At 34.3% G+C, this 23,591-nt stretch overlaps 1 protein-coding gene across 1 annotated transcript; it reads right to left on the bottom strand.

Moving 5' to 3' along the window:
- Positions 1-3,956: 3,956 nt before the first annotated feature.
- On the bottom strand, positions 3,957-23,576 carry LOC126964516 (protein lethal(3)malignant blood neoplasm 1). The gene is made up of 4 exons (XM_050807687.1): positions 23,492-23,576; positions 15,911-16,058; positions 8,176-8,307; positions 3,957-5,514 (listed from the first exon to the last, which is right to left on the bottom strand). The coding sequence occupies exons 2-4, from the start codon at positions 16,056-16,058 to the stop codon at positions 4,250-4,252; spliced, it is 1,545 nt and encodes a 514-aa protein (XP_050663644.1). The 5' UTR covers positions 23,492-23,576; the 3' UTR covers positions 3,957-4,249.
- Between the last annotated feature and the right edge of the window lie 15 nt (positions 23,577-23,591).

The following is a 23,591-nucleotide window of genomic DNA, read 5'->3' as shown; positions in this document are numbered from 1 at the left end:
CACAGATGCATTGGTTGCATGGGTGATTACTTCGATTAATACAAATAAAAAATACATGCATACATAAAAATTAGTTTAAATTTTTTCATACAAAACGGCAATTTCATAGGTAATGCCCTTATATTAACCATAAACGAAAGACAAGCTACGTTTTTAATTAACAGGGTGTGATCAATCGAACGTAGAACATCTAGTATATTTTGATGAATGTAAGTATATTGATATAATTTTCCCCGTATTTAACTTTACCAAATCAAATACCACACGTTCCAATAAAGAGGTTGAACTGTTGTGTGTTATCGTATTTACTACCGATAGTTTTTTATTTTTTGTGAAAATAAGTGACGAGATGAGCAGGAGGTTCAGCTGATGGTAATTGATACGCCCGGCCCATTACAATAAAGTACCGCTCAGGAACTTGGAAAATCCAAAAAATTAGACATAAGGTTAACAATAACCTTCTGACAGAAACACAATAATGGTTATACATTACTGCTTCACGGCAGAAATAGGCGCCGTTGTGGTACCCATTATCTAGCCGGCATCCTGTGCAAAGGAGCCTCCAACTGGTTAAGTACTAGTTTTTTAAGTTTTCCTCATAAAACGGATACGAATAGGAGGACAAACGAGCGTACGGGTCACCTGGTGATAAGTGATCACCGCCGCCCACATTCTTTTGCTGTCACAAGAGCGTTGCTGGCCTTTAAGGAAGGTGTACGCGCTTTTTTTGAAGGTACCGATGTCGTATAATCCCGGAAACACCGCACAAGGAAGCTCATTCCACAGCTTTGTAGAACGTGGAAGAAAGCTCCTTGAAAACCGCACTGTGGAGGACCGCCACACATCCAGATGATGGGGATGATATCCTATCTTGTGGCGTGTCGTGCGAAGGTGGGAATCGGCGGCAGGAATCAGGTTAAAAAACTCTTCTGAACACTCCCTATATCCCCTATAAATGCGGTAGAAGACACACAATGAAGCTACGTCTCTACGCAACGCCAAGTGATCCAGCCGTTCACAGAGCACTGGGTCCCCGACAATTCAAGCTGCTCTGCGTTGCACGCGGTCAAATGGATCAAGCTGATACTGGGGTGCGCTAGACCAGAGATGACAGCAATACTCCATGTGTGGCCGGACCTGTGCTTTGTACAGCGCTAGAATGTGGGCCGGCTTGAAGTATTGCCGTGCTCTATTAATGACTCCCAGCTGCTTCGAAGCCAATTTGGCTTTGCTCGAGATTACGAGACCCAGTATTCCGATACTAGGTGAGGCTTTAAGGGAAGTGTTGTTGAAGAGCGGTGGTACGGCAAATGGGGTTCTTTTAGTGGTAAACGTGCAAACTTGAGTCTTCTGGGGGTTAAATTGGACAAGACTCGATAGAAGACACTAGTTTCTCCCGGCACTGGTCGACGTTTTCCCGAGAGAGACCCGCATGGCCCGTGTATACGGCATCACCAGTGCTGTCGTCTGCATAGCAATGTATGTTAGAGGCGTGCAACATATCATTGATATGCAGAAGAAATAGCGTGGGAGATAGCACACAGCCTTAGGGCACTTCAGCGTTCACGGGCTTGGGTTTCGAACAAAAACCATCGACAACGACTTGTATGCTGCGCCCAATGAGGAAGCTGGAGGTCCACTTGCATAAGCTCTCGGGAAACCTGAATGATGGAAGTTTTGAGAGGAGCGCCTTGTGCCATACACAATCAAAGGCCTTCGCTATATCCAGGCTAACTGCCAGGCCTTCCCCCTTGCTTTCAATAGCCGCCGCCCATCTATGTGTTAGGTATACCAGAAGATCACCTGCCAACCGTCCATGGCGAAAGCCGTACTGTCGGTCGTTGATCAACTGGTGACCCTCTAGGTATACCAAAAGTTGGTGGCTAATTATGCTCTCCATAATTGTGGAGAGCAGGGAGGTAATAGCAATAGGCCTGTAGTTTGCCGGACCATACGCCAATGCAAAATTATAAACAGATCGTCCTGCGTAGTCTGTGGTACGTGATCCAAGCCATTCAGCATTGTGCCCGTTGAAATCACCCAAGACTACGATTTCTGCGGAGGGGATCTGTACAAGCACGTCGTCAATTGCCGTTTGAATGCAGCCCATGAGGTGATTGGTTTCTGTGTTACCACTATGGGACATGTAGACGCACGCATGTGACTCTCCCACTTTAAATAAGCCCGTAGTCGCCTCTTACGACACCCTTGGGCCTGGGACTACCCTATTCTTTTTACGCCCCGGGGAAGCACAGGACATATTTTATATATGCGTCCTTTTTAATCATATAAGCGGATGATTTTCGGAAACCTCTGCTTGTAATAACCTACAGAACACGCGATGTTATCAGAGCAAGCTTAAATGCATCAAACCTTATGGAATACATTAAACCTCTACGAGAATGAAAGATAATGGTCGCTCAAGGCGCAATGGAGAGGGCTATGCTCAGGTTTTCTCTGTGAGATTGCATCAGAAAAGAGGAGAACCGTAGGAGAACCAAAGTCACCGACATAGCCCAAATGATTACGAAACTGAAGAGGCAGTGGGCAGAGCACATACACCGACAGACAGGAGAACGTTGGGGCAGTAAATTCCTCGAATGACGAACACGTAACGGAAAACGCAGTGTTGGTAGGCCCTCACAAGATGGACTGAAGATCTGGTAAAAGTCGCCAGAATACGTTGGATGAGGGTAGCGCAGGACCGATCATCGTGCAGATCTTTGAGAAAGGCCTTTATCCAGCAGTAGACGTCTTACGTTCGATGTGATGATTAAAAGGCTAAAGGCTGCAGTTTCAAGTCAAAGTTTTTTTGCCATCAAGATAAATAAAGGTCAAACATTGTGGGTACTGGCTTGATAAAATTTTAAATTTTTTCCATGAACTTGGTTATATATTTGGTTATCTCAAGTTGAATCTGCAGAAAACCAACATTTTGGTATGAAACAATAACACAGAAACAAAGTATGCAAAGGAGTCATAAAAAATTAAACTACTCACCCAATGCATACTAGTCAATAAGAAATAAATCATAGAATAAATGCTAAACCAATCTAATCAATAATAAGAACACACAAGATAATTTCAGCAAAAGTAAAAAACTTTGACAGCGAACAGCTGATAGTTACTTAATATTTAATTTTATAGCAGGTATCCCTACTTTGGGATGTAGGTATAACTACTCCCTAAAAATGTGCGACTTCCAGGCGCCATAAGCACGTTATGTGTATCACTAGTAATGTTAAATACTATAGAAGAATATTCGTGGTAAATTAAGAGGGAACGTGCCTATTGTACAGATATTTAGTTATATCTATAAATTTCAGTACTAATGTTTGTTGGAAAAATATGGTAAATATACTATTATATAATACAAAATTGTGGCTCAGAGCTAACGGTTGTTAGTTAATTATTTATATAATATGTATGAAAAGGGAAAACTGTTAAAATATTAATGATTAAACGTAAAGCAGTACTTATATAATAAAAATTAAATGTATTATGTCTTTCTTTTGCTCTTATAACGATTAGTTGTATATTTGAGGTTACGGTGTTATATGTTCCACACATGGTCTTATCGATAATTAAAATGAAATATTTAATTATTTCAACGTAAATATACTCGTAACTAGAGCAATGTACAAGAAAAAATCTAAAGTGGAATTGGACTGTACATATAATGAGGTTGGACAAAGGAAAATGGTCAAAGGGCGTATTAGAGTGGTACACCAGAAATGGGAAAAGACAAAAAGGACGTTAAGTTAAAAGATGGGGGGACGATTTACCAACAGGATGGGGAAGGTTAGCTCGAGATAAAGATAAGTGGAAGAAACTGGGGGAGGCCTGCAACCTGATCCAACAAAGTGATTGCTGAACATTAATACAATTTTATTTCATTTTACTTATAGATTATAGAAAACATTTTTTACAGATAGTATATAAGTTAAAATGTAGTATAGTCAGTGAATAAAGGCTTTTATTAATATTATTATAAATAACAATAGGAATCACTTGAACATTTAGTTTCCTTAAAAAAATGAAACAACATTTGAATAAAAAGCATGCATGGCAGTGATACTATAATTGTGAGCAATTGTAGGTATTAAAATAGGCTTATCTTAGTGTTATTCATTTACATATACGTCAAAGATAAGTTTTTAACCAATATCAGATCTAGCACTTTTTAAAACATTCAGTCTTTAACGCCATTTCAATTCAACAAAATGTTTATCTACATTAAAAATGTATTTTACTGCGCTGTTTCAACGGGAAAGTATAACCATTTAAACTCATAACTTTGCAACCCATATTTTGGATCTTTTTCAGTATCTGGCTTTGGAACCTCTTCAGATAGTAAGTCAAGCACTTCTTGGCTAATTTTAGGACGGAAACCTTTCTCATCAGCCTCATAGTCAATCCTTGTTCTTATACCGTTTCTTCCGGTCACATAGTAGTACCCCTGTTTAGCTCCATTTGCAAAGCCTTTTTCAAAGTGACCATGGAATCCAACAGTGTAGTTAAAAACATACAGAACATTTGACATATATTCTTTTGTCACACCTTGAGGCAGTCCGTGTTGTTCACCTGGGTTTTTATGGTCAATATCAGTATTTTTGTCTACAAGTTGCATTTGAGCTGATATAAGTACAGGCTTTTCAGGTGGCACCAATGGGAGTTCTACTGATCTGTAAACGTTATCTAAATTGTTTTGTGGCTCATATTTCTTTGGACTACGTTCTCCAGATTTATTTAATGGACCTTTAATATCTATTTCTTCTGGAGGAATGAGTTCTAGAGATGGTTGTTGGTCATTGCTTTTCAAACCAACGACTTGATCAGTGTTTTGTTGTTCGGGATAATTTTGCCCATTACTCTCAGAATTTAGACTTTTGTCTGAGTCTTGTACAACGGTATCTGGTTTGTTAGTTTCTGCAGTAGGGTTATTTTGAAGAGGGTAATTTGTTTCTACTCCAGCATTCTCTTGAACGTTAGGCTGAAAATATTGATTTCCAGTGTCGTATGTCTGGGGATTTTGTCCATAACTTAATTGGTTTTGTACATAACTTGCTGGATTTTGTTTAGAAAGTTCTTGAGCGTCAGAATTCGGTTGCAATCCCATAGTATTGGAAAGGGTACCCTGGGATTTACTAGGACTTTGGTTGTTCTCGTTATGATTGTAACCCGTTCTTGGATCAAAACCTGCTATCGTTTCGTCGTTAGATTGAGAATTATAATATATTTGAGAATTACTAATCGGTACATCTTGCACTTTCGGAGCGATCGTAGTTGTAGTAGGTAAGCTACAATGAGAGCACGCTCTTATAGGTGATGCCTCGGGTTTGAGTGATGGTGGTGGTTGATTAACTTTAGGCTGTTGTTCCAGGGTGGGAGATGGTGTGGATAGCTCGGTATTTTGCTTAGATTTACTCGATGCAGCTGAAGGTAAAGCTTGTTTGGGATTATCTAAAGGCGGTGAATTTCCTCTTGGTGAACTTTGTGTTGCTGCTGATGGGTCTGAAATTAATAATAAGAAAATTGTATAGGAGTTACGAAGATAAATTATACTTATATACCTATACTTTTTTTTGAATATTAGTTGATGAATAGCGTCACTGATACATCCTATTTATTAGCTCAATTAAATATTATTGCCCCCACTAATCACAATAAGGCCTTTAATGCCATTCGTAGAAAAAAACACACGCTCACGTCTAAGACTCTATTCTCCCATTAAAAGATTGATGTTGGGTTATAATGCTATATATATATATATAAATTATCACATAAGAAATGTATTGGTGTCATAAAAACTACTGTTAATAAAGAAAAAGATAAAAAGTTGATTTTGATATTTTTTCAGACAGTATTTCGTCATTTAAACGGAATTTATTTCATTTATATTCATAAACTAAAAAAAATGTAAATTATAGGCAAAATGTATATTTTATTCAATTAATTAATAAATACTGATATGTATAAGTCTGGTTTATATAATTGTGAAATGATGCATGATTTAATTATTATAAAATATTATATAAAATTTATTTACGTTTAATTCAATTTGTAAATATTCGCATAATTTTTACATTCAATTTAATTTAAATTTAATTCAATTTCCGACAAATATTGGCAGAATTAACACTTAAGAAAACTCAAATCATTTGAATAATTATGGATTTCCGCAAAGTAACGCCTACTTCAATAAATGTGTCTAACACATATAATTAGGCCAAGATTAAGAATTTTTTTTTTATTGTTATAATATTATTATGCGTTTGTTAGTGTTTGCCTTGTTAAATAAATAAATGTTAGTCAAAGTAAAAGTCTGAATCCAGGTCTCATACTTCATTACAAAGAGAATTACGGCCGTTCCCAATATAAAATCTACAGAGAGAGATAAATTACTACCTTCTATATATATATAAACCTCTATCGCTGGTAAGCTATACGTCTTACCATTGACAGACAGCGTGTATGGATAAGGTGAGTTACCGTCGATAACTTTATTGGGAAAGAAAAGTCAACGATGGTTTACATTTTTATCTCAAGTAAGAGACAGACTGAATATTGGGAACGGCCGATAGGCAATATAAATAAGACGTAGTTAAGGTTACTTGGAAAGCGTGAAGCTAATTGGCTTTGTTTTTACTCATTTTTAAACTATCAATAAAATAAATCAATGTTCCTGTTTATCGATATTATAGGAACTATAAAAAGCTTCAGTTAGGAATATCCTATTCCATTTATAACAAAAATCTTTTTGAGTTATGTATATTTTTTTTAAATCAACACTAAATATGTGTGTACTTTTTTTGGTATTAGGTATTATTAACCAAGCTATAGTAGTAGTAAATTATTCTTTATAAGCATAGCATTAAGCCTCGCTAAGATGTAAGTTTACATTTCCTACAAGAATATGCTGTGCAATAATTCTTACATTAAAATAATTTCCATGACAGATTAAGCGCCTGCGCAGATCGAAAAGCAATCTTACTGTTCAACGCTTTTTAAGTGAATTTAAAGAGATAACATATACATTATTTATATATTAGACTTTCTCGGACAGTGCCTTTGCATTGATTTGACAACTCGGCCAAAACTGCATAATTTATTTCAGGTAAATAAGCAGGCAGAATTCAAAAATTCATAAGTGTTTTTCTGATTCGAGTTGCGGGTGGAATAGTGAAATTGATATGTGTAATCTTATAATAAAACTAAAATAATATGTTCTTATTTCTTCGAAGGTGTAATTTAGGGCAATATGTACCAATCTGGAGAAAGCGCTTTTCTCCTTCTTTCTTAAGCCTAGATCAAAATTATTTTTCAATCAGTCAATTATTTTGCAGTCCATCACAGAATACTTGCTGCCTATTCAAATTTTCCAAAATTTCATTACAGTTGGTTTATTTTTGGAGAAGGAAACTACCGGAAACGTAATCTTCGTAAACTTTAGAGATTTTAACTCGCGATTTTTAGTAGGAGCTACTGTGCTGTTGCTCTGATATTAACTCGACTACGTTGGCGCGACAAAATAATGTTTTAGAATTATTAAACCTGAAAAAGGCCTTAGTTTATGTTTCATATTAAAGGCCGGAAACGCTCCTGTCTGTGTTGCAAGAGAATACGTGTTCGGTAGATTTTACCAGTAGATTATCAATTCGCTTGACCGTATTCCTAAAATATCACCCTGGCATCCAACAGCATTTTTTTTAATAAATATTATCCACACATTTCGTAATTTAAGTGATTTGGCTCTCTTATGCGATTTAGTATACAATTTTAATTTGTATACTAAATGCTACTAACTGTAATCTATATTACCCAGGATGCTCAGGATCTATATCCTGTAGATGGCACCACAATTCGAGAGTAGAACAGACATTCCAAAATTTATGGATACTGCGTCATTCGTACGTTTGGATAGTGGTAAACGCGCTGGGGCGTATCCCGAAGGGCACGGTCTCTAATTTTATATATGGATTGGTATGGTAAAGGGGCTCCGGTTTCCGTAAATAGACCACTTAATGGGATCCATTTTGCGTGCAGTGCTGACCAGCCCAGCTCCTTCCAGATGTTCAGAACACTCCTGGGAAGTTCACAGCGACCGACAGTGAGCGACCTCGTATTCTTAATTTTGTATAAATATTATCTAAGCCATTTTTTCATTTTACTTACAAGGCTTCACTCGTATATTTTTCATTGACAATATCTTAAAGTTGCCATTTTCATCAGTTGCATAGACAGTGACGTGATAGACTCCATCAGCAGTTATAAAACCAAACTCTCCCATTATTATCCCGTTTTCATCTGAAAAAAAAACATAAATTCCAAGTGACTATTAAACTAATTGGACATTTAACTCGTGGTCATAATGCCTCCCACGGAACAGGTTTTGTGATAGTTAATATCCTTAGAAAGAATTGCTTGTTTTTTATGGTCTGGAAATCCCAAATAACTAGAGAATAAAAGAATACATAAATTTACCAAATGTATCCGTTGCAAATAGTTATTTTAGAATTATATATTGTATATCTAATTGTGTTTGAAAAAAAATTCGTAATCAAATAATATTTATTAGACACAATGAATGGACTAAAGTTTGATTTAGATGGCAAACTTTTATTAAAATGTTTGGTTTAATATTATAACTAAATAATTTACTTATTTCGAATTATATAAATTTTGATTTGAAATAAGAAATACTATGCTATGCGCAACTGAAGTGGCAGTGGGCAGGGCACATAGTTTGACGGACAGATGGCCGGTGGGGCAGTAAATTTTTCGAATGGTGACCACGCAAAGGAAGACGCAGTGTTGGTAGGTACACACCCACCACCCACAAGATAGACTGATGATATATGATATCCTAATTTGTAGAAGACACAGCGATGTTTCTACGTAACGTCACTTCAAAGTCCAAGTGATCCAGCCGTTCACAGAGTACTGGGTCCCCGACAATTTGAGCTGCCCAGCGGTGCACGCGGTCAAATGGATCGAGCTGAAACTGGAGTGCGCCAGACCAGAGATGACTGCAATACTCCATATGTGGCTGGACCTGCGCTTTGTAAAGCGCTACAATGAATTTTAATGACTGTCGGCCATCGAATTTATATGACCGCAATGACCTCGATGAGTAGTTGTAAATAAAAAATGCGAAATATTTTTAATGTAAAGAAATGGCAAGAAGAGAAGATGATCTACCTAATGGCAAATGAGGCTAGAAAAGTCGCAATATTATCCCAGTAACGCAATTAAAATCGACATAGTTTAATGCATTTTGATCCCGATCACATACTTCTGTCTTCTAAGAGGGAATGTCTGTAATTACACCATACGTTTTAAACCAGAACAGATGCGTAGTTTGCAGCAGTTACTGGTATTGTTGCAGTATTGCCTGACAAACTCTACATCTACTTGTTTACTTACTTTTCCAGTGGGAGGCTCCTCTGCACCGTAAAGCAGTAATGTGTAAGCATTACTGTGTTTCGGTCTGAAGGGCATCGTTGCTAGTGAAATTACTGGACAAATAAGACTTATGTCTTAAGATGACGAGCGCAATTGTAGTGCCGCTCAGAATTTTTGGGTTTTTCAAGAATCCTGAGCGGCACTGCATTGTAATGGGTAGGGCGAATCAATTCCCATTAGCTCACCGTCCTGCCCGTCTCGTCCCTTATTTTCATAAAAAAAGAAGCCACAGTAGAAAAAATTGAATAGGAAGACCATTAAAGACTAAGCGATTGAAGTAAAACCTCACCTATTTTAAACATGACGACAACCAATGTATATGTTTGGTGATATCACTATTTGTATAATTAAATTTGCAGCATATTTTCATAGCACTTAACACAATCTATATTTGATATATTGGTATATGACGGGTACACTGAAATTGACATTTTTATAAATTAACCGACCATAGACTTATGCTAGCGTAGACAAACACTGCGTGCAAGAGAAAAGAATACCTCTAAAGGAGATATAACAAGATAGAAAAGGAAATAAAATATTTTGTGACTGTAACTGATTTTGAATGACAAGTCGTAGACAATTTGTTATTTTAAAATGATATCCCTAACTTCTGGGATTAATTATACAAGGGTTCGAGTCTATATTTATTTTATTATTATATTAATTTGCTTGCTACGGCATAAATATTAATATATTGATTGGTATAATGACATAAGGTGTATGAATAAGTAAGTATTAAAGTGCAACTTTTATTACATCGTCTCATACTTTTTAGTCTGTGTGTTGCATGTCGCGTGACGGTCGGGCGGCGCCTATAGTTCGCAGCAGCTGACCGTGTAGTGTATATAGACTATTATTCATTTGTGCCAGTGCTTCACGCTATTTTGTTTGTTTTTTTGTCAGTGTTTAATGTAAATGTTGTGATTTTATAATTTTCCTATTATCATTCCAATTTTCCAAGCATAAAATTAAGATTTGTAAAGCAATTTTTATACCCTTAATGGAATATTATTCCAAAAATTTTTAGTTAAATATCTGTAATGTGAAAAAAAGTTTCACTTTTACCGTGGTTTCATAAAACCACACTCATTCTGTAATTTCGGTATGATAGAATAAAATAGATTCCACACAACAGACGGTATTTCTTCTACTGCGAACAAAATTCTTTTGAAGAGGTCATTTAGTGATAAAGAGTAAATTTTGTGCCATTACTATCCAATATCTGAAATTACACTTATTTTGGCGCGTAAGGGGAAAGATATCACAGCCAATTTTTACGATGCGCGCGCACAACGTCACGCAAATTCGACACACTGACGTTAGCTGGTCAACTAGACCATTTGTATCATACTTCAGCTACCAAGCCTCTTGTAACTCATATGTCTACTGAACCACAACCAATTGACAAGAATTAAATAGATTACAATATACAATTTGAATTATTATACAAATTTAAAAAAAAATATATATAATTGTATAAAAATAATTTAATGATATTTAAGTACCCGTTATTTAACTAAATTATTCGGTATAATATTTTCATTAGTTTTATTCAATTCCTTCTTTATCACAATATTGATTTTCTACGAACGTAACATAGCACTATTTACCAGTGGGAGGTTCCTTTGCACAGGATGCCGTGAAGCAGTAATGTGTAAACATTACTGTGTTTCAGTCTAAATGGCGCCGTACCTCTTGTGTCAACATCTTGTGTGTCAAGCCACTCAGAATACTTGGGATTTTTAATAATCCTGAGCAGCACTGCATTGTAATGGGCAGGACGTATAAATTACCATCAGCTGAACGTCCTGCTCGTCTCGTCCCTTATTATCATAAAAAAGAGTACAATTGTTTTATTACGCCAAAGAAGAATAACTTTTTGAGTGCGTACATAAGTACACACACACTTTTTTTTGCTATTTAATCTAAAAATATGAATACAATAAGCTATTAAATAAATAAAGATGAAGTTCAGAACATAACGGATGTTGTATAATTTGACACGCAGGAATTACGTTATGTTAATAAATATTTGCTCAATAGTACATGTCAATAGACCATGTCATCACCGCATCTCTCAATCAATATCGAATCGACGACCATGAAGATAATTTAAATGCCATTGTCATTGAGTTCGATAATATTGTATTTTATTAAAAAGATATGTATACATCGTAGTGCTGAGTTTTGCTAAGTATGTTACACATGCTTAGTAAAAATAATCCCAACTAATATTTAAAAAATGTAAGTTTGTTTCACACGTTTTCAAGCCTAAACCATTCAACTGATTTTGATGATATGATTAGAACAATGATAGACAATAGCTTGGGACATAAGACTACATTTTATTGCGAATAAAAGGGTTGAAATAGTGGTGGAAGTTCGTATGAAAGTTTATCAAGATAACACCTAAATATAAAAAAAATATTTGTTCTAGCGTTTTTAATATAAACACCTGTGTGGGGATTAAAAATGGGAACGAAAGTTCTACAGTTGGTAGCTTATAAAAATGTATTAACCACAGCAGTGTGTATGTGTATTATTTGCAAAGTGAGTAAATCGATAAATAAAAATTCTGCCCAAAGTAACTATTGCACGTGTACGAAGTCGCGGGCTAAATCTAGTATTAATATAAAATTAAGCTTGGTTACATCATATAAGCTGTTATACTTAACGTTTATCTAAGACAATTATAACGTTAACAGTAAGGCTGGCTTTAATAGAGACTGCGGAATGTGTTGCAACATACGTATTCCTTGGAATAGTTAAAGATAAAAAATATACAAAAAAACTATTCCAAAACATTAGATATAATATGCACTTAAAAGTAAAAAAAAATATTGCGTATTTTATGCAAACTAACCAAACTCTCACTTAACTACCTTCGATATATCCTTTCTAATAAAAAAATAATGATTTTAATCGATTGGCGCGATATTGAGTTATTCGTTAATTTATCGCGCACATACTTACAGCATATTTAAGACTTTTATGGTTTTCTCATAGATGCCATAGTCAAATCTGGACCAAAAAAAGAATTATCAAAATCGGTTCACCCAATAAATAGTTCTGAGGTAACAAACATAAAAAAACCATACCGATGAATTGAGAACCTCCTCCTTTCTTGAAGTCAGTTAAAAAGTGAAATATCAAGTCAATATCGAATATTTATTTGAAACCTTTGACAGGTCGCAGCTCGGTAATTAAGAGAAAAAACGGTCAAACACTAAAAATAATTTATATGGCAAAACAACGTTTGCCGGGTCAGCTAGTAAATACAAAAAATTTTGAATGGCGTTCGTTCTCTTGCTTTTACAAATTTGATTATCAATTTCTTAATTTTGTCCAATTTGTTGCCATATAGTTTAAGATATATATATCTACCTAAAGAAAAGGAAATCTTTACTTCTCTGTACGACCTGTATAGCCGAGTGGTTAGCGATCATACTAAGCTAGAGGTCTCGGGTTCGAATTCCAGGTGCAAGCATTTATATGATGAATATGGATGTTTGTTTCCGAGTCATGGATGTTTATATGTATTTATGTATGTTTATATGAATTTATGTATGTTTAAGTAAGTGTATTGTATTAAATATATCATTGTCTTGTAACCCATAACACAGGCTATATATGCTTAACTTGGGGCAAGATAATTTGTGTAAAAAGTGTGTCAATATTATATTATATATATTATATTATATCTATTAAATGTATGAAAAGTAATTTATATCAAAGTAATATATTAAAAAATAATATATACTTAGCCAGTTAGTTGTCTGAAAAATTTCTATTAAGTTTAGAATTTATTTATAATGCAACCGGAAATTAAAACGGTTAAAAACTGTGTGACCAAGTTTGAACTGAAATTATGTGTTATTACTAAACTAACACTCAAGTTTCCATATTATATGTACTTGATTTTTTTTAATTGGAAGGCTTAGATCATTTATACATCTAGAAAATGAGAACGTCTATAAAAAATTGGAGTTAACCCCTTTTTTGAGGAATGCGCAACGCACCCTTACAAAGATAAACTTATACGGCCTTACAAATAATTTTGGTATAAAGTTATACTTGAGAACAAACAAAGAATATGCAAAATGTTTACAAATAGACGTTTTACTTCTGATTGGCTTATTCGGTCGTATGTCTTTTCCCGCGTTTATTTGTAAAGCTGCTTGACATTCGGAAAACTTCAAAATAATCATTGTATTGACAGTGTTACAAGCGATATAATCAACATTTTGCATATTCTTGGTTTACTCTCAGTTATAACTTTACACCAAATTGATTTGTAAGGCTGATAATGTATACTACTCGGCTAAGTGGAGTTATTAAGTATTTCCGCAAAGATATAGGCATATGTCTACCTCATAAGAATAATGTACATTTTAATACTTTAAAAAATGACAGTTATAAATCGGTAATGCAGTTACATTATCTATAGACAGAACAGCGTCTGACGGGTCAGCTAGTAACGTATATAAATAGGTTTAAACATAAGTATTAACGAAACAACTTTATCAAACAAACTTAGCTGTTACTTAAATATTTCTCACTGCAACATTTAATTAAGGAAGATATTAACGCGACGATACTATTAGCCTTAGAGGAAATAAAAACTTACTAAAATCTGAAAATAGGATTATACAAAATTTACAAACACTATCAAAACTTTAGGTTTAAATGAATAGTTGGTTTACTGGTTGAATCTTAATAGTGTAGTGCTTCACTAACTTCACTAAGAGACAAGGGATCAATACCAAATAAATACTGATTGTAATTCACGTACTATAGTGAGTGGCCTTAGAGTACTTCTATACGGATGTGAGGCATGGACTATTAAAGGAGACCTCAGGAAACGTATAGAAGCTTTTGAAATGTGGGTATATAGGCGTGTGTTGGCCATTAGTTGGACTCACAAGGTCACGAATGTGGAAGTTCTGCGCCGCGTCAATAAAAAACGAGAACTCATGCAAACAATAAAGATGTGGAAAGTCGCATATTTGGAGCACGTGCTAAGGCACGAGAGGTACGAATTCCTACAACTCATGATGATGGAAAAAGTTGCCGCAAAGGTCGCAGAAAAAAGTCTAAGCTGCGTATCATCCGAGAGTGGATAGGAATCGCGAGTTAAATTACAAAGCTGACTGCCAACCTTCGCTAGTCGGAGAGGCACGCGAAGAAGAAGAAGTAGTCTATATATATTATAATATTATAATGGTGTCGTCTTAAATTGCTATTTACATTCTAGTCTTATAATATTAAATAGTAGTATTATCGGATTATATACTACGATAAAGAAGAAGAGTAGGGTATATGAAGAAAGCCCCATTCAAATTCAAATAATTTTATTCAAAATAGGATATAGTCTCACTTATTGCAAGTCAAAAACTACTACCCATTTGAAAAGCTATGCCACACACCTGAGAAGAACGGGCGCAACAAACTCAGCGGGCTTCTTTTTAACCGACTTCAAAAAAAAGGAGGTTCTCAATTCGTCAGTATTTTTTATGTTTGTTACCTCAAAACTTTCGACTGGGTGAACCGATTTTGATAATTCTTTTTTTATTCGAAAGCTGATGCTTCCCAAGTGGTCCCATTGTAATTTGGTCCAGATCTGACAGTGGAAAACATGAGAAAACACCGACTCCAAAAACAACAATCGTAACAACAATAACATTAATTAATTAGATTGTATAAAAATACGCAATTAATTTTATACTTTTTAGTGCACATTATATCTATTGTTTTTGAAGGCGGTTGTTTTGTTGTTAATTTTTTTTTTATAAAAATATGGTCACAATGTAAAATCGTACAATAAAATAATTTATTTAATAGCCTGTCTCTACTTTCCCAATCTATGGTATCATTGATTTGGTTATAGCACCTTTAAAATACATACGTTTTTTAACAATTCTTTGAATTTCGTAATACATATTTTGTTTTGAACATTTTCTGGGACCTTGTTGTAAAACCATATACAGCGTCCCACAAAAGACTGACTAACTCGACTTAGCCGAGTAGAAGGCATTATAATTTTATGTTTGTTCCTTGTTATGCCAGTTTCTAAAAAATTCACATATGTGCCTATGTAAATACATAACAGGAGAGGGAACGCACTGGCCGTGAGGCCGTGCTTCGGCAATATTCGCGGATAAGAGGTTGCATGGTAGGCCTAACATCATTCTGCAAACCATTCTAAGTCCTTACGATGCGCCGATTATAAAGGCATTTATGCGGCTTCATGTGCCTGTTTAGTTATAATTATACTAACATAATTTATTAAGGATATTTTACTATCAATTAATATGGCAATTTTCTGAAATAATAATAATTATTATTATAACATTTTCAAGAATATAAGTTATTAGTTTCATAATTAGCATTAAAACAATGTGTACATACTAATATATATATATGTTATACTTATTTAAATTACCTTTTTTCTCGTGGCGATGTTGTTCACCATCTATATTGAAGCCGAATTCGTAAGGTCTATTCTCATCGGTGTATTTGTCAGCACATTGACACTGAAGCAGGATTGCTAAGATATTAAGTATTAAAAATATTCTTCTGATAGTTCCCATCTGAAAACATAAAAGGCATAAAAGGCATTGATTTTCTCATGATGATCTCATTGATTCCTTTAGAATTATTTTTGATGTTATTTCTAATATACTAGACACTACTACCGCTTCGGAAACAAATAGCGCTCTGAGAGAGAAGAAGCGGCGCAAGAAACTCTCCCAGCATTTTTTTTGCGCTCTTTTTAATCAAATATACAATATTGTATTGTCATTGTAATTGCTATAAGATAATCATAATCTAGTCCCAGGCTGTCGGATCATTTAGATATTCAGCTGTGGAGTAGTAGGATTTACGACAGAGCCATTTTTTAATAAAACATTTAAGTTTATTTATAGCTAATGCCTGAACAGTGGCTGGGACTTTATTATAAAAGTGTATACATTTACCCTTAAAGCTGTGTATCTTATGAAGCCTATCTAGAATTAGTTACAAGCAATCCCATATTTCTAATATTATAATAATGAAAATAACTATTAAGAGCAAAAAGGTGACAAAAAATAATAATAGATATTAGTTTATACATCCTACTAAGTAGGGAATAGTAGTAGTCAAACTACGAGTTCAAGCTCTAAAGGTTGATGCATCCAATATACGATAATTTATATTTATACAGTTAATTATTTATTACTTTTTATGAAATAATTTATATTATTTAAACACGAATCATATATTAGATGCAGCACCTTACAAACTAATTCTTTGTGTATATTACAGCCATTGTGAAATACTCTATTTGTTATAAAAGAGTGCCCGTTGAGTTTCTTGCATGTTCTTCTCACGAGCTCAACTTTTCTGTCAATTCTGGTACAGATTTACAGAACAGGATTTCCACTGATCATCATATCTGACTACGACAATTACTTGACCTTAACAACATTAGGGTAGGTGACTCAGATTTTCAGATAGCATGTAAAAGATTCGCCCGAGTATCGTAAATTAGCTCCTAAGAATTGAAGAGTTCTGTTACTTTGTCATGGATCCCATAATCAGAACCTAACCAAACTCTCACCAAACTACCCTTGAAGTATATTCTTTCCAATAAAAAAGAATAATCAAATCGGTTGGCGTGATATTGAGATATTCGTCCATTAGTCGCGCACATACTTATAGCATACTAGCTGACCCAGCAAACGTTGTATTGCCGATATTAAAATCGCGATACAAAAGTAACTGTTGACCGTAGATAGGTGAAAAGAAAAAGAAGTTGTGTGTATTTTTTAATGCTGACTCATAATCAAACAAATTTAAAAAAATTATAGATGCCATGGTCAGATCTTGACCAAATTGCTATAAGAACACATGGAAAGTTCTGAGGTAACAAACATATACGACAAGAAGGGTAATTTAACAGACCCTAAAAGACCCTTTTTTTAATTTTAAAACTTTATCTGTGTAAAATACGACAAGCCGTCAAAATGCGGTCGGCCGTAAAAAGTATCTGTAGAAGTCAATTTAAAAATTGTTTTAGTAACTATTCTATTACTAATTAGTAACTTTGAAGTATGTTTTAGTTATAAAAAAATACTGCATTCATTACGAGTAGTAACAATCGAAATGTAATCTGTAGGTAAATCTAAAAAAATCATAAAAAATGCATGACAGCCCTATTTTATACGAAATTTGTTCAAATTACGCAGTATCTATTGTTTATGTTATGTAGGAAAGCGCTAGCTTGTTTAAAAAGGAGGTCAGAACCTCCTCATTTTGAAGTCGGTTAAAACACAGCTATTTTTTTTAAATTCAACCCTAGAATAATTTTGGAAGAGGATTGCATTTAAGGTCACCGCCATGCTAATATGTATTAATGAAATTTTATCGATCTACTGCACGTATGTGTATGTACGCGTATTTGATGCTTTTTAGGTGTTTGATTTATGTACACATACTATGCATAACTAATATGAATTAAAATTAAAATACCAATAATTTATTTAAATTTTATGCAGTCCGTCATACAATACACAGGTTACTGATGCGTGCATACCAACAAAAACTCATTTTTTGTTAGCGTTACTAAATAAATAAATAAACTTCATTTCACTAAACAGAGGTGTACAACAAACGCCAAAAAGCGCCCTTCAAACCAAAACACAATAATACCTACACATTACTGCTTCACGGCAGAAATATGGGCCGTTGTAGTATCCATAATCTAGCCGGCATCCGGTGCAAAGGATGATTTGTTTTCAAATAATTATAATTGTATCGTAAATTAACCATATTTGAACAGACAATTCGACTTCGACTGATTTTAGATTTATTATTGACATTGACTTGTGTTTAGTTAGTAAAGAGTTCGGTAGTGCAGATAATTTCTGTCTGGAAATTTCAATGTTTGCCTCCTAATTTGTTGAAGTAATAGGGGTTAAAGTATAAAATTGCCGTTTTCTTGTAAGAGGTACTTCGAATTGACGTAGAGCCTTCATGGGTTGAGATTTTCAATTGAAAATTTATTTATTCATTTATTAGGCACTTCAACAGAATACATATTAATACATTTACATATAAACTTAACATAATTTACAATTCTAATATGCACACCTATAAAAGAAATGCACAGCATTGACTAATAATAATTTAAAGTAGGTGTTTTAAAATTAATTACATATAAAAGTTAATGTGAAAATTAAATTTAAATTACTAGGTTAGTTTATAGAATGACTTAAAAGTATGTTAGTATTTTATTCTTAAGTGAGCCATGAGAGTCATTGAATATATCTACAGTTGGGTGTTTCCTAACAAGCATGTTGTATTGTTCACCACATGGTACCTATGTGAATATTTAAAAAAAATGTATAACATCCGATTATCGACTTTCAGTAGTTTTTTTTGACCTTAAACAAGAAAGATCGATACTTCGATAATTCGAGTGATTTTTGAATGAGAGTTCCGACGCGGAACTAACGCGGCAGAAACGGCTCGCAATATCAATGTTGAGTTTGGAGAGGGGACTGCTAATGAACGCACCGCGTGATTTTGGTTTAAACGCTTACATGATGGAAACTTTGATTTGAAGGACGAACCACGTGGAAGACCAATTCGCACAGGTGAATATTAATGAATTGAAAGAGATGGTGGAAGCCGATCCGAGCAAAACTACTCAGGAATAAGTGGCATGGTTTAACGTTACCTTACCAAAATATTGACTCACTTGCGTCAAATCAATAAAATATATGAAAAATGGGTGCCTCATGATTGATGGTGAAGAAACGTGTGTTGAAACTTGTGTTGCCCTGTTGTATCGATACAGATATGAAGGAATATTGGATCGAATTGTGAAATGCGATAAAAAGTGGATTCTTTACTTTAACCGTAAGCGAAAAATACAATATCTGACTCCAGGCCAAACGCCGCAACAGTGTCTTAAAGCAAAGCTTACCAATAAAAAGGTAATGGTAACTGTTTGGTGGTCTCAGCATGGTGTTATTCACTATAGCTTTCTCCGATCTGGTCAAGCAATATCAGCAGATGTCTACTGTGCGAACTCTGAACAATGATAGCAAAACTAGCAATGAAACAGCCCCAACTCATGAATCGAACTTCACTATTATTGCTCCATGAGACCTCAAACAGCACGAGAAATCATTTGAACTCTACAGGAACCGCAATTAGAAACTATTCGTCACCCTCCCTATTCGCCAGACCTTGCTCCAACGGACTACCATTTTTTTCATGATTTGGACAATTTTCTACGTGATAAAAAGTTTTGTTTTCAGGAGGCAGTACAAAATGCTTTCACACAGTTTTTTGAATCTAGATTACCACAGTTCTAATGCAAAAGGATAAATGACCTTCCTATTGGATGGCAGCAATGTATACATAAAAATGGTAGTTATTTTGATCAAATAATTATGTTACTTTATCAAGTAGGTAGCTAAAAAAAAACTAATTTCAATTTTTCAGTACAAATCGGCAATTTCATGCTTTAACCCCTAAAATTTATTTGCACATAATATCTCGGAAATGTTTTTAAATATTATATTTTATCAATATTCTCGTGTCCCAGTGTTTGTTACCAAACTCCTCCGAAACGGATAAACAAATTTGTTTGAAAATTTGTGTTTATATCGGGTAGGTCTGAGAATCGGCCAACATCTATTTTTCAAACCCCTAAATGATAAGGGTCACCCACCCCTAAATATTTTATTTTTGTAATTTTTTTTTATTTTTGTTATATTATGATTCAGCATTAATATACATACAAATTTTAACCCGTCTACGATCAACACCTATTTTTGTATCGTGATTTTAATATTATTCTATTCCATTCACAGATCCGCAATAGAGTTGCAAGATGGCAATCGAATATAATAAATAATGCAGCGCCATCATTAACCAAGTAACCTTAATAATGGATCTGTCTTTTGCAATGGGAAGACTCCCAACAGACTGGAAAGAAGCAGTGGTTACGCCTATTTTCAAAAAAGGAAATAAGTTAAATGCTGAAAACTACAGACCAATCAGCTTGACGTGCATATTGTGTAAAGCTATGGAGAAAATCATAGTTGACAGCTTAAGAGAATTCATAACAAGAGAAAATATAATTATTCGAGAACAACATGGTTTTACACAGAAGCGATCAACTGTCACTAACCTTCTCAGCTGTCTTAGACAGTGGATATTAAATTGGGACAAACGTCAACCAACTGATATTATCTATCTGGATTACGAGAAAGCATTTGACAGAGTTCCAACTAGTCGGCTACTTCATAAATTAGAACACCTTGGCATACGTGGTAAACTGCTAGTCTGGATTAGTGACTTCCTAAATGATCGAAAATTTCGCGTGAGGGTTGGGAATGAAATGTCAAGTAATCGTCCTGTTCGCAGCGGTGTACCACAAGGCTCTGTACTGGGACCAATATTATTCACATTATTCTTAACTGACTTGCAAAATGTTATAAGTCTCCCATTTTCATTATTCGCGGATGACACCAAGTTCTTTGGGAACCCTATACATCAACAGGGTGATATACAACAAAATTTAAAAGCTATTGAACACTGGACAAAGGAATGGTTACTTTCACTGAATGTCAACAAAACCACTGTTCTACATATTGGAAAAAATAATCCCCGAGTACCATATTGGTTAGACAATAAGCAACTAAAAGCGGTTGATACACAAAAAGACCTAGGAGTGATCTTAAGCAATGATCTCAAATGGGAAGCACACATTGTGGCTACTGTGAAGAAAGCCAACTCAATCCTATACCTAATCAGAAAAGCATTCTTCAACATCACCAAGAAAACATTTCTAAAAATCTATAAAACTTATATCAGACCATTACTGGAGTATTCATTTCAGGTCTGGAATCCATATTTTGTTAAGGATATAGAATTGTTGGAAAGGGTACAGAGGCGAGCCACTAAGTTGCCTAGGGAACTGAAAAATCTTACATATGAACAAAGACTTACACAGCTTGGACTCAGCACCCTCAAAAGCAGACGAGAAAGAGGCGATCTAATTGAAACATACAAAATACTAAATAATTATTATAATGTCCCAAATTTTGAGAGCATGTTTCCAAGTAAGAGCAATCCTAGACTAAGGGGACATGATATGAAGCTAGAATATCAATTAGCATCATCAAATCCATTGAAACACTTTCTGACCAACAGAGTCGTTCATATATGGAATAGATTGCCCAAGGATGTGGTTAAATCAAAATCTGTTAATCAGTTTAAGAATAGACTGGACAAACATTTGGATAGATATGGCAAATGATATAGACGCATCAGCGAAAGCTGCTTAGTCTATTATAAATAATAATAATAATAATAATAAATAATAATTATTGTAGTACGATAAATTTTATGTACGATAGATTTGGTAGGTCTGAGAATCGGTCGTCATCTATTTTTTATCACCCCATAAATTTTAATTATTTATTTTTGAATTTTTTTATTACTTTAATTGGCAATACAACGGTTGCTGGGTCAGTTAGTAATGATATAAAATGCGTAAAATAGGCCTTAAAAATTGGGTTAGTACACAATTTTAAAGGCGTACAATTATTATCATGTGTTTCAGTTTGAAATATTAACGATTAGTTCTCATGTACTCGTATGCATTGATAAACACCTTAGAACATATATACGTTTAGATAGGCTGTGACAGCTGTGAAAACGTCGAAAGCAATTGCGGTTCACAGATTACCTCTATTTTGAGCAGTGAACACGCACACTCACACGAATCACGAGTGTAAGACGTAGCTTGTCACACAAAGTTATTACTTTGCAGGTTTATAAACCTGGCCTGTTTTCATCAGTTGTCTAGCAGCAAGAGGCTCTATCTAGATGTTTCAATTATGTAAGATAAAAACAATATCGGTGTCCAAATCGTAACTTGATAGAAGTCGCGAGGAAAATATAAGGATAGGGCACGGCATATAATATAAAGCTTCTATAATAAACATGAAGAATATTTTAATATTTCGTTGTCCAGAGTACAATAAATGTATGCAAATTTATCTATAATATAAAAATATTATTATTATATCTCATGAATTGCAAATTAGAAGCTTACCTTGGCAATCTGAAGAAATTGATGGTACTAAATTAATTATAATTATCTTTAGATATCCGCATAAGAAATCTATAAAAATATTTTTACTACAACTGCCAATGCATAAAGAAATAATTATTTACAATAACACAATTATTATAATACAGTTATTATAATATTGACACACTTTTACACTTATTATCTTACCCCAAACTAGGCATAGCCTGTACTATGGGTGCAAGACATCGATATATTTAATACAATATACATACTTAAACATACATTATTTACATATGAATATCCATGACTCGGAAACAAACATCCATACTCGTCATATAAATGTTTGCATCTACGGGGATTCTAACCCGGGACCTTTAGTCCAGTAGGCAGTGTCACTAATCACTGGGTTATATGGTCCACGGAGTAATAAAAAACTGACTGTTAAAATCATATTTAAAATTATGTCAAAATTCTAATATTGTTTAGCTAGAATTAATCGAGGTTATATAAATATATAGTATTTTTCATGAATATCCAAAATATATATTTTACTAGCTGACCCGACAGACATTGTTCTATACATAATATATAAAATATTGCTTTTTATGAATTTGTCAATCATATTTCAAAACACCAAGAATTATTTCATAAAATATGCTCCCTGTTGTTATAATGAAATTGTTTCACAGCAGAACTGTCAAACCGTGTCTCAAAAAATTCTCTTATAGAAAATATGACTATAAAAACAAATATAGGAAATAAAAATAATTGTCGGTCCCAAAACGAAATAAAAACTATCCTATCTCTCAGTTGGACTGAACTGCACTCCATGAAGTAATCCCCATTAAAATCCGTTCATTAGCTTAGGAGTTCACTGGAAACAAACATCAGAACACTTGATTTATATATATTAAGATATTAAATTACCTTATTGTTATCGTGTGTGTACAGCCTTTTTTGCAGCTCGCGAGATGCGGCTGATTGCGTAAGGGTTTAACAACGAACTGTACCAATAGTTTGAAAAGCG

This window comes from Leptidea sinapis, chromosome 5, assembly GCF_905404315.1.
Source record: "Leptidea sinapis chromosome 5, ilLepSina1.1, whole genome shotgun sequence".
Classification (NCBI taxonomy): Eukaryota; Metazoa; Arthropoda; class Insecta; order Lepidoptera; family Pieridae; genus Leptidea; species Leptidea sinapis.
This window is presented reverse-complemented; position numbering and strand designations above follow the sequence as displayed.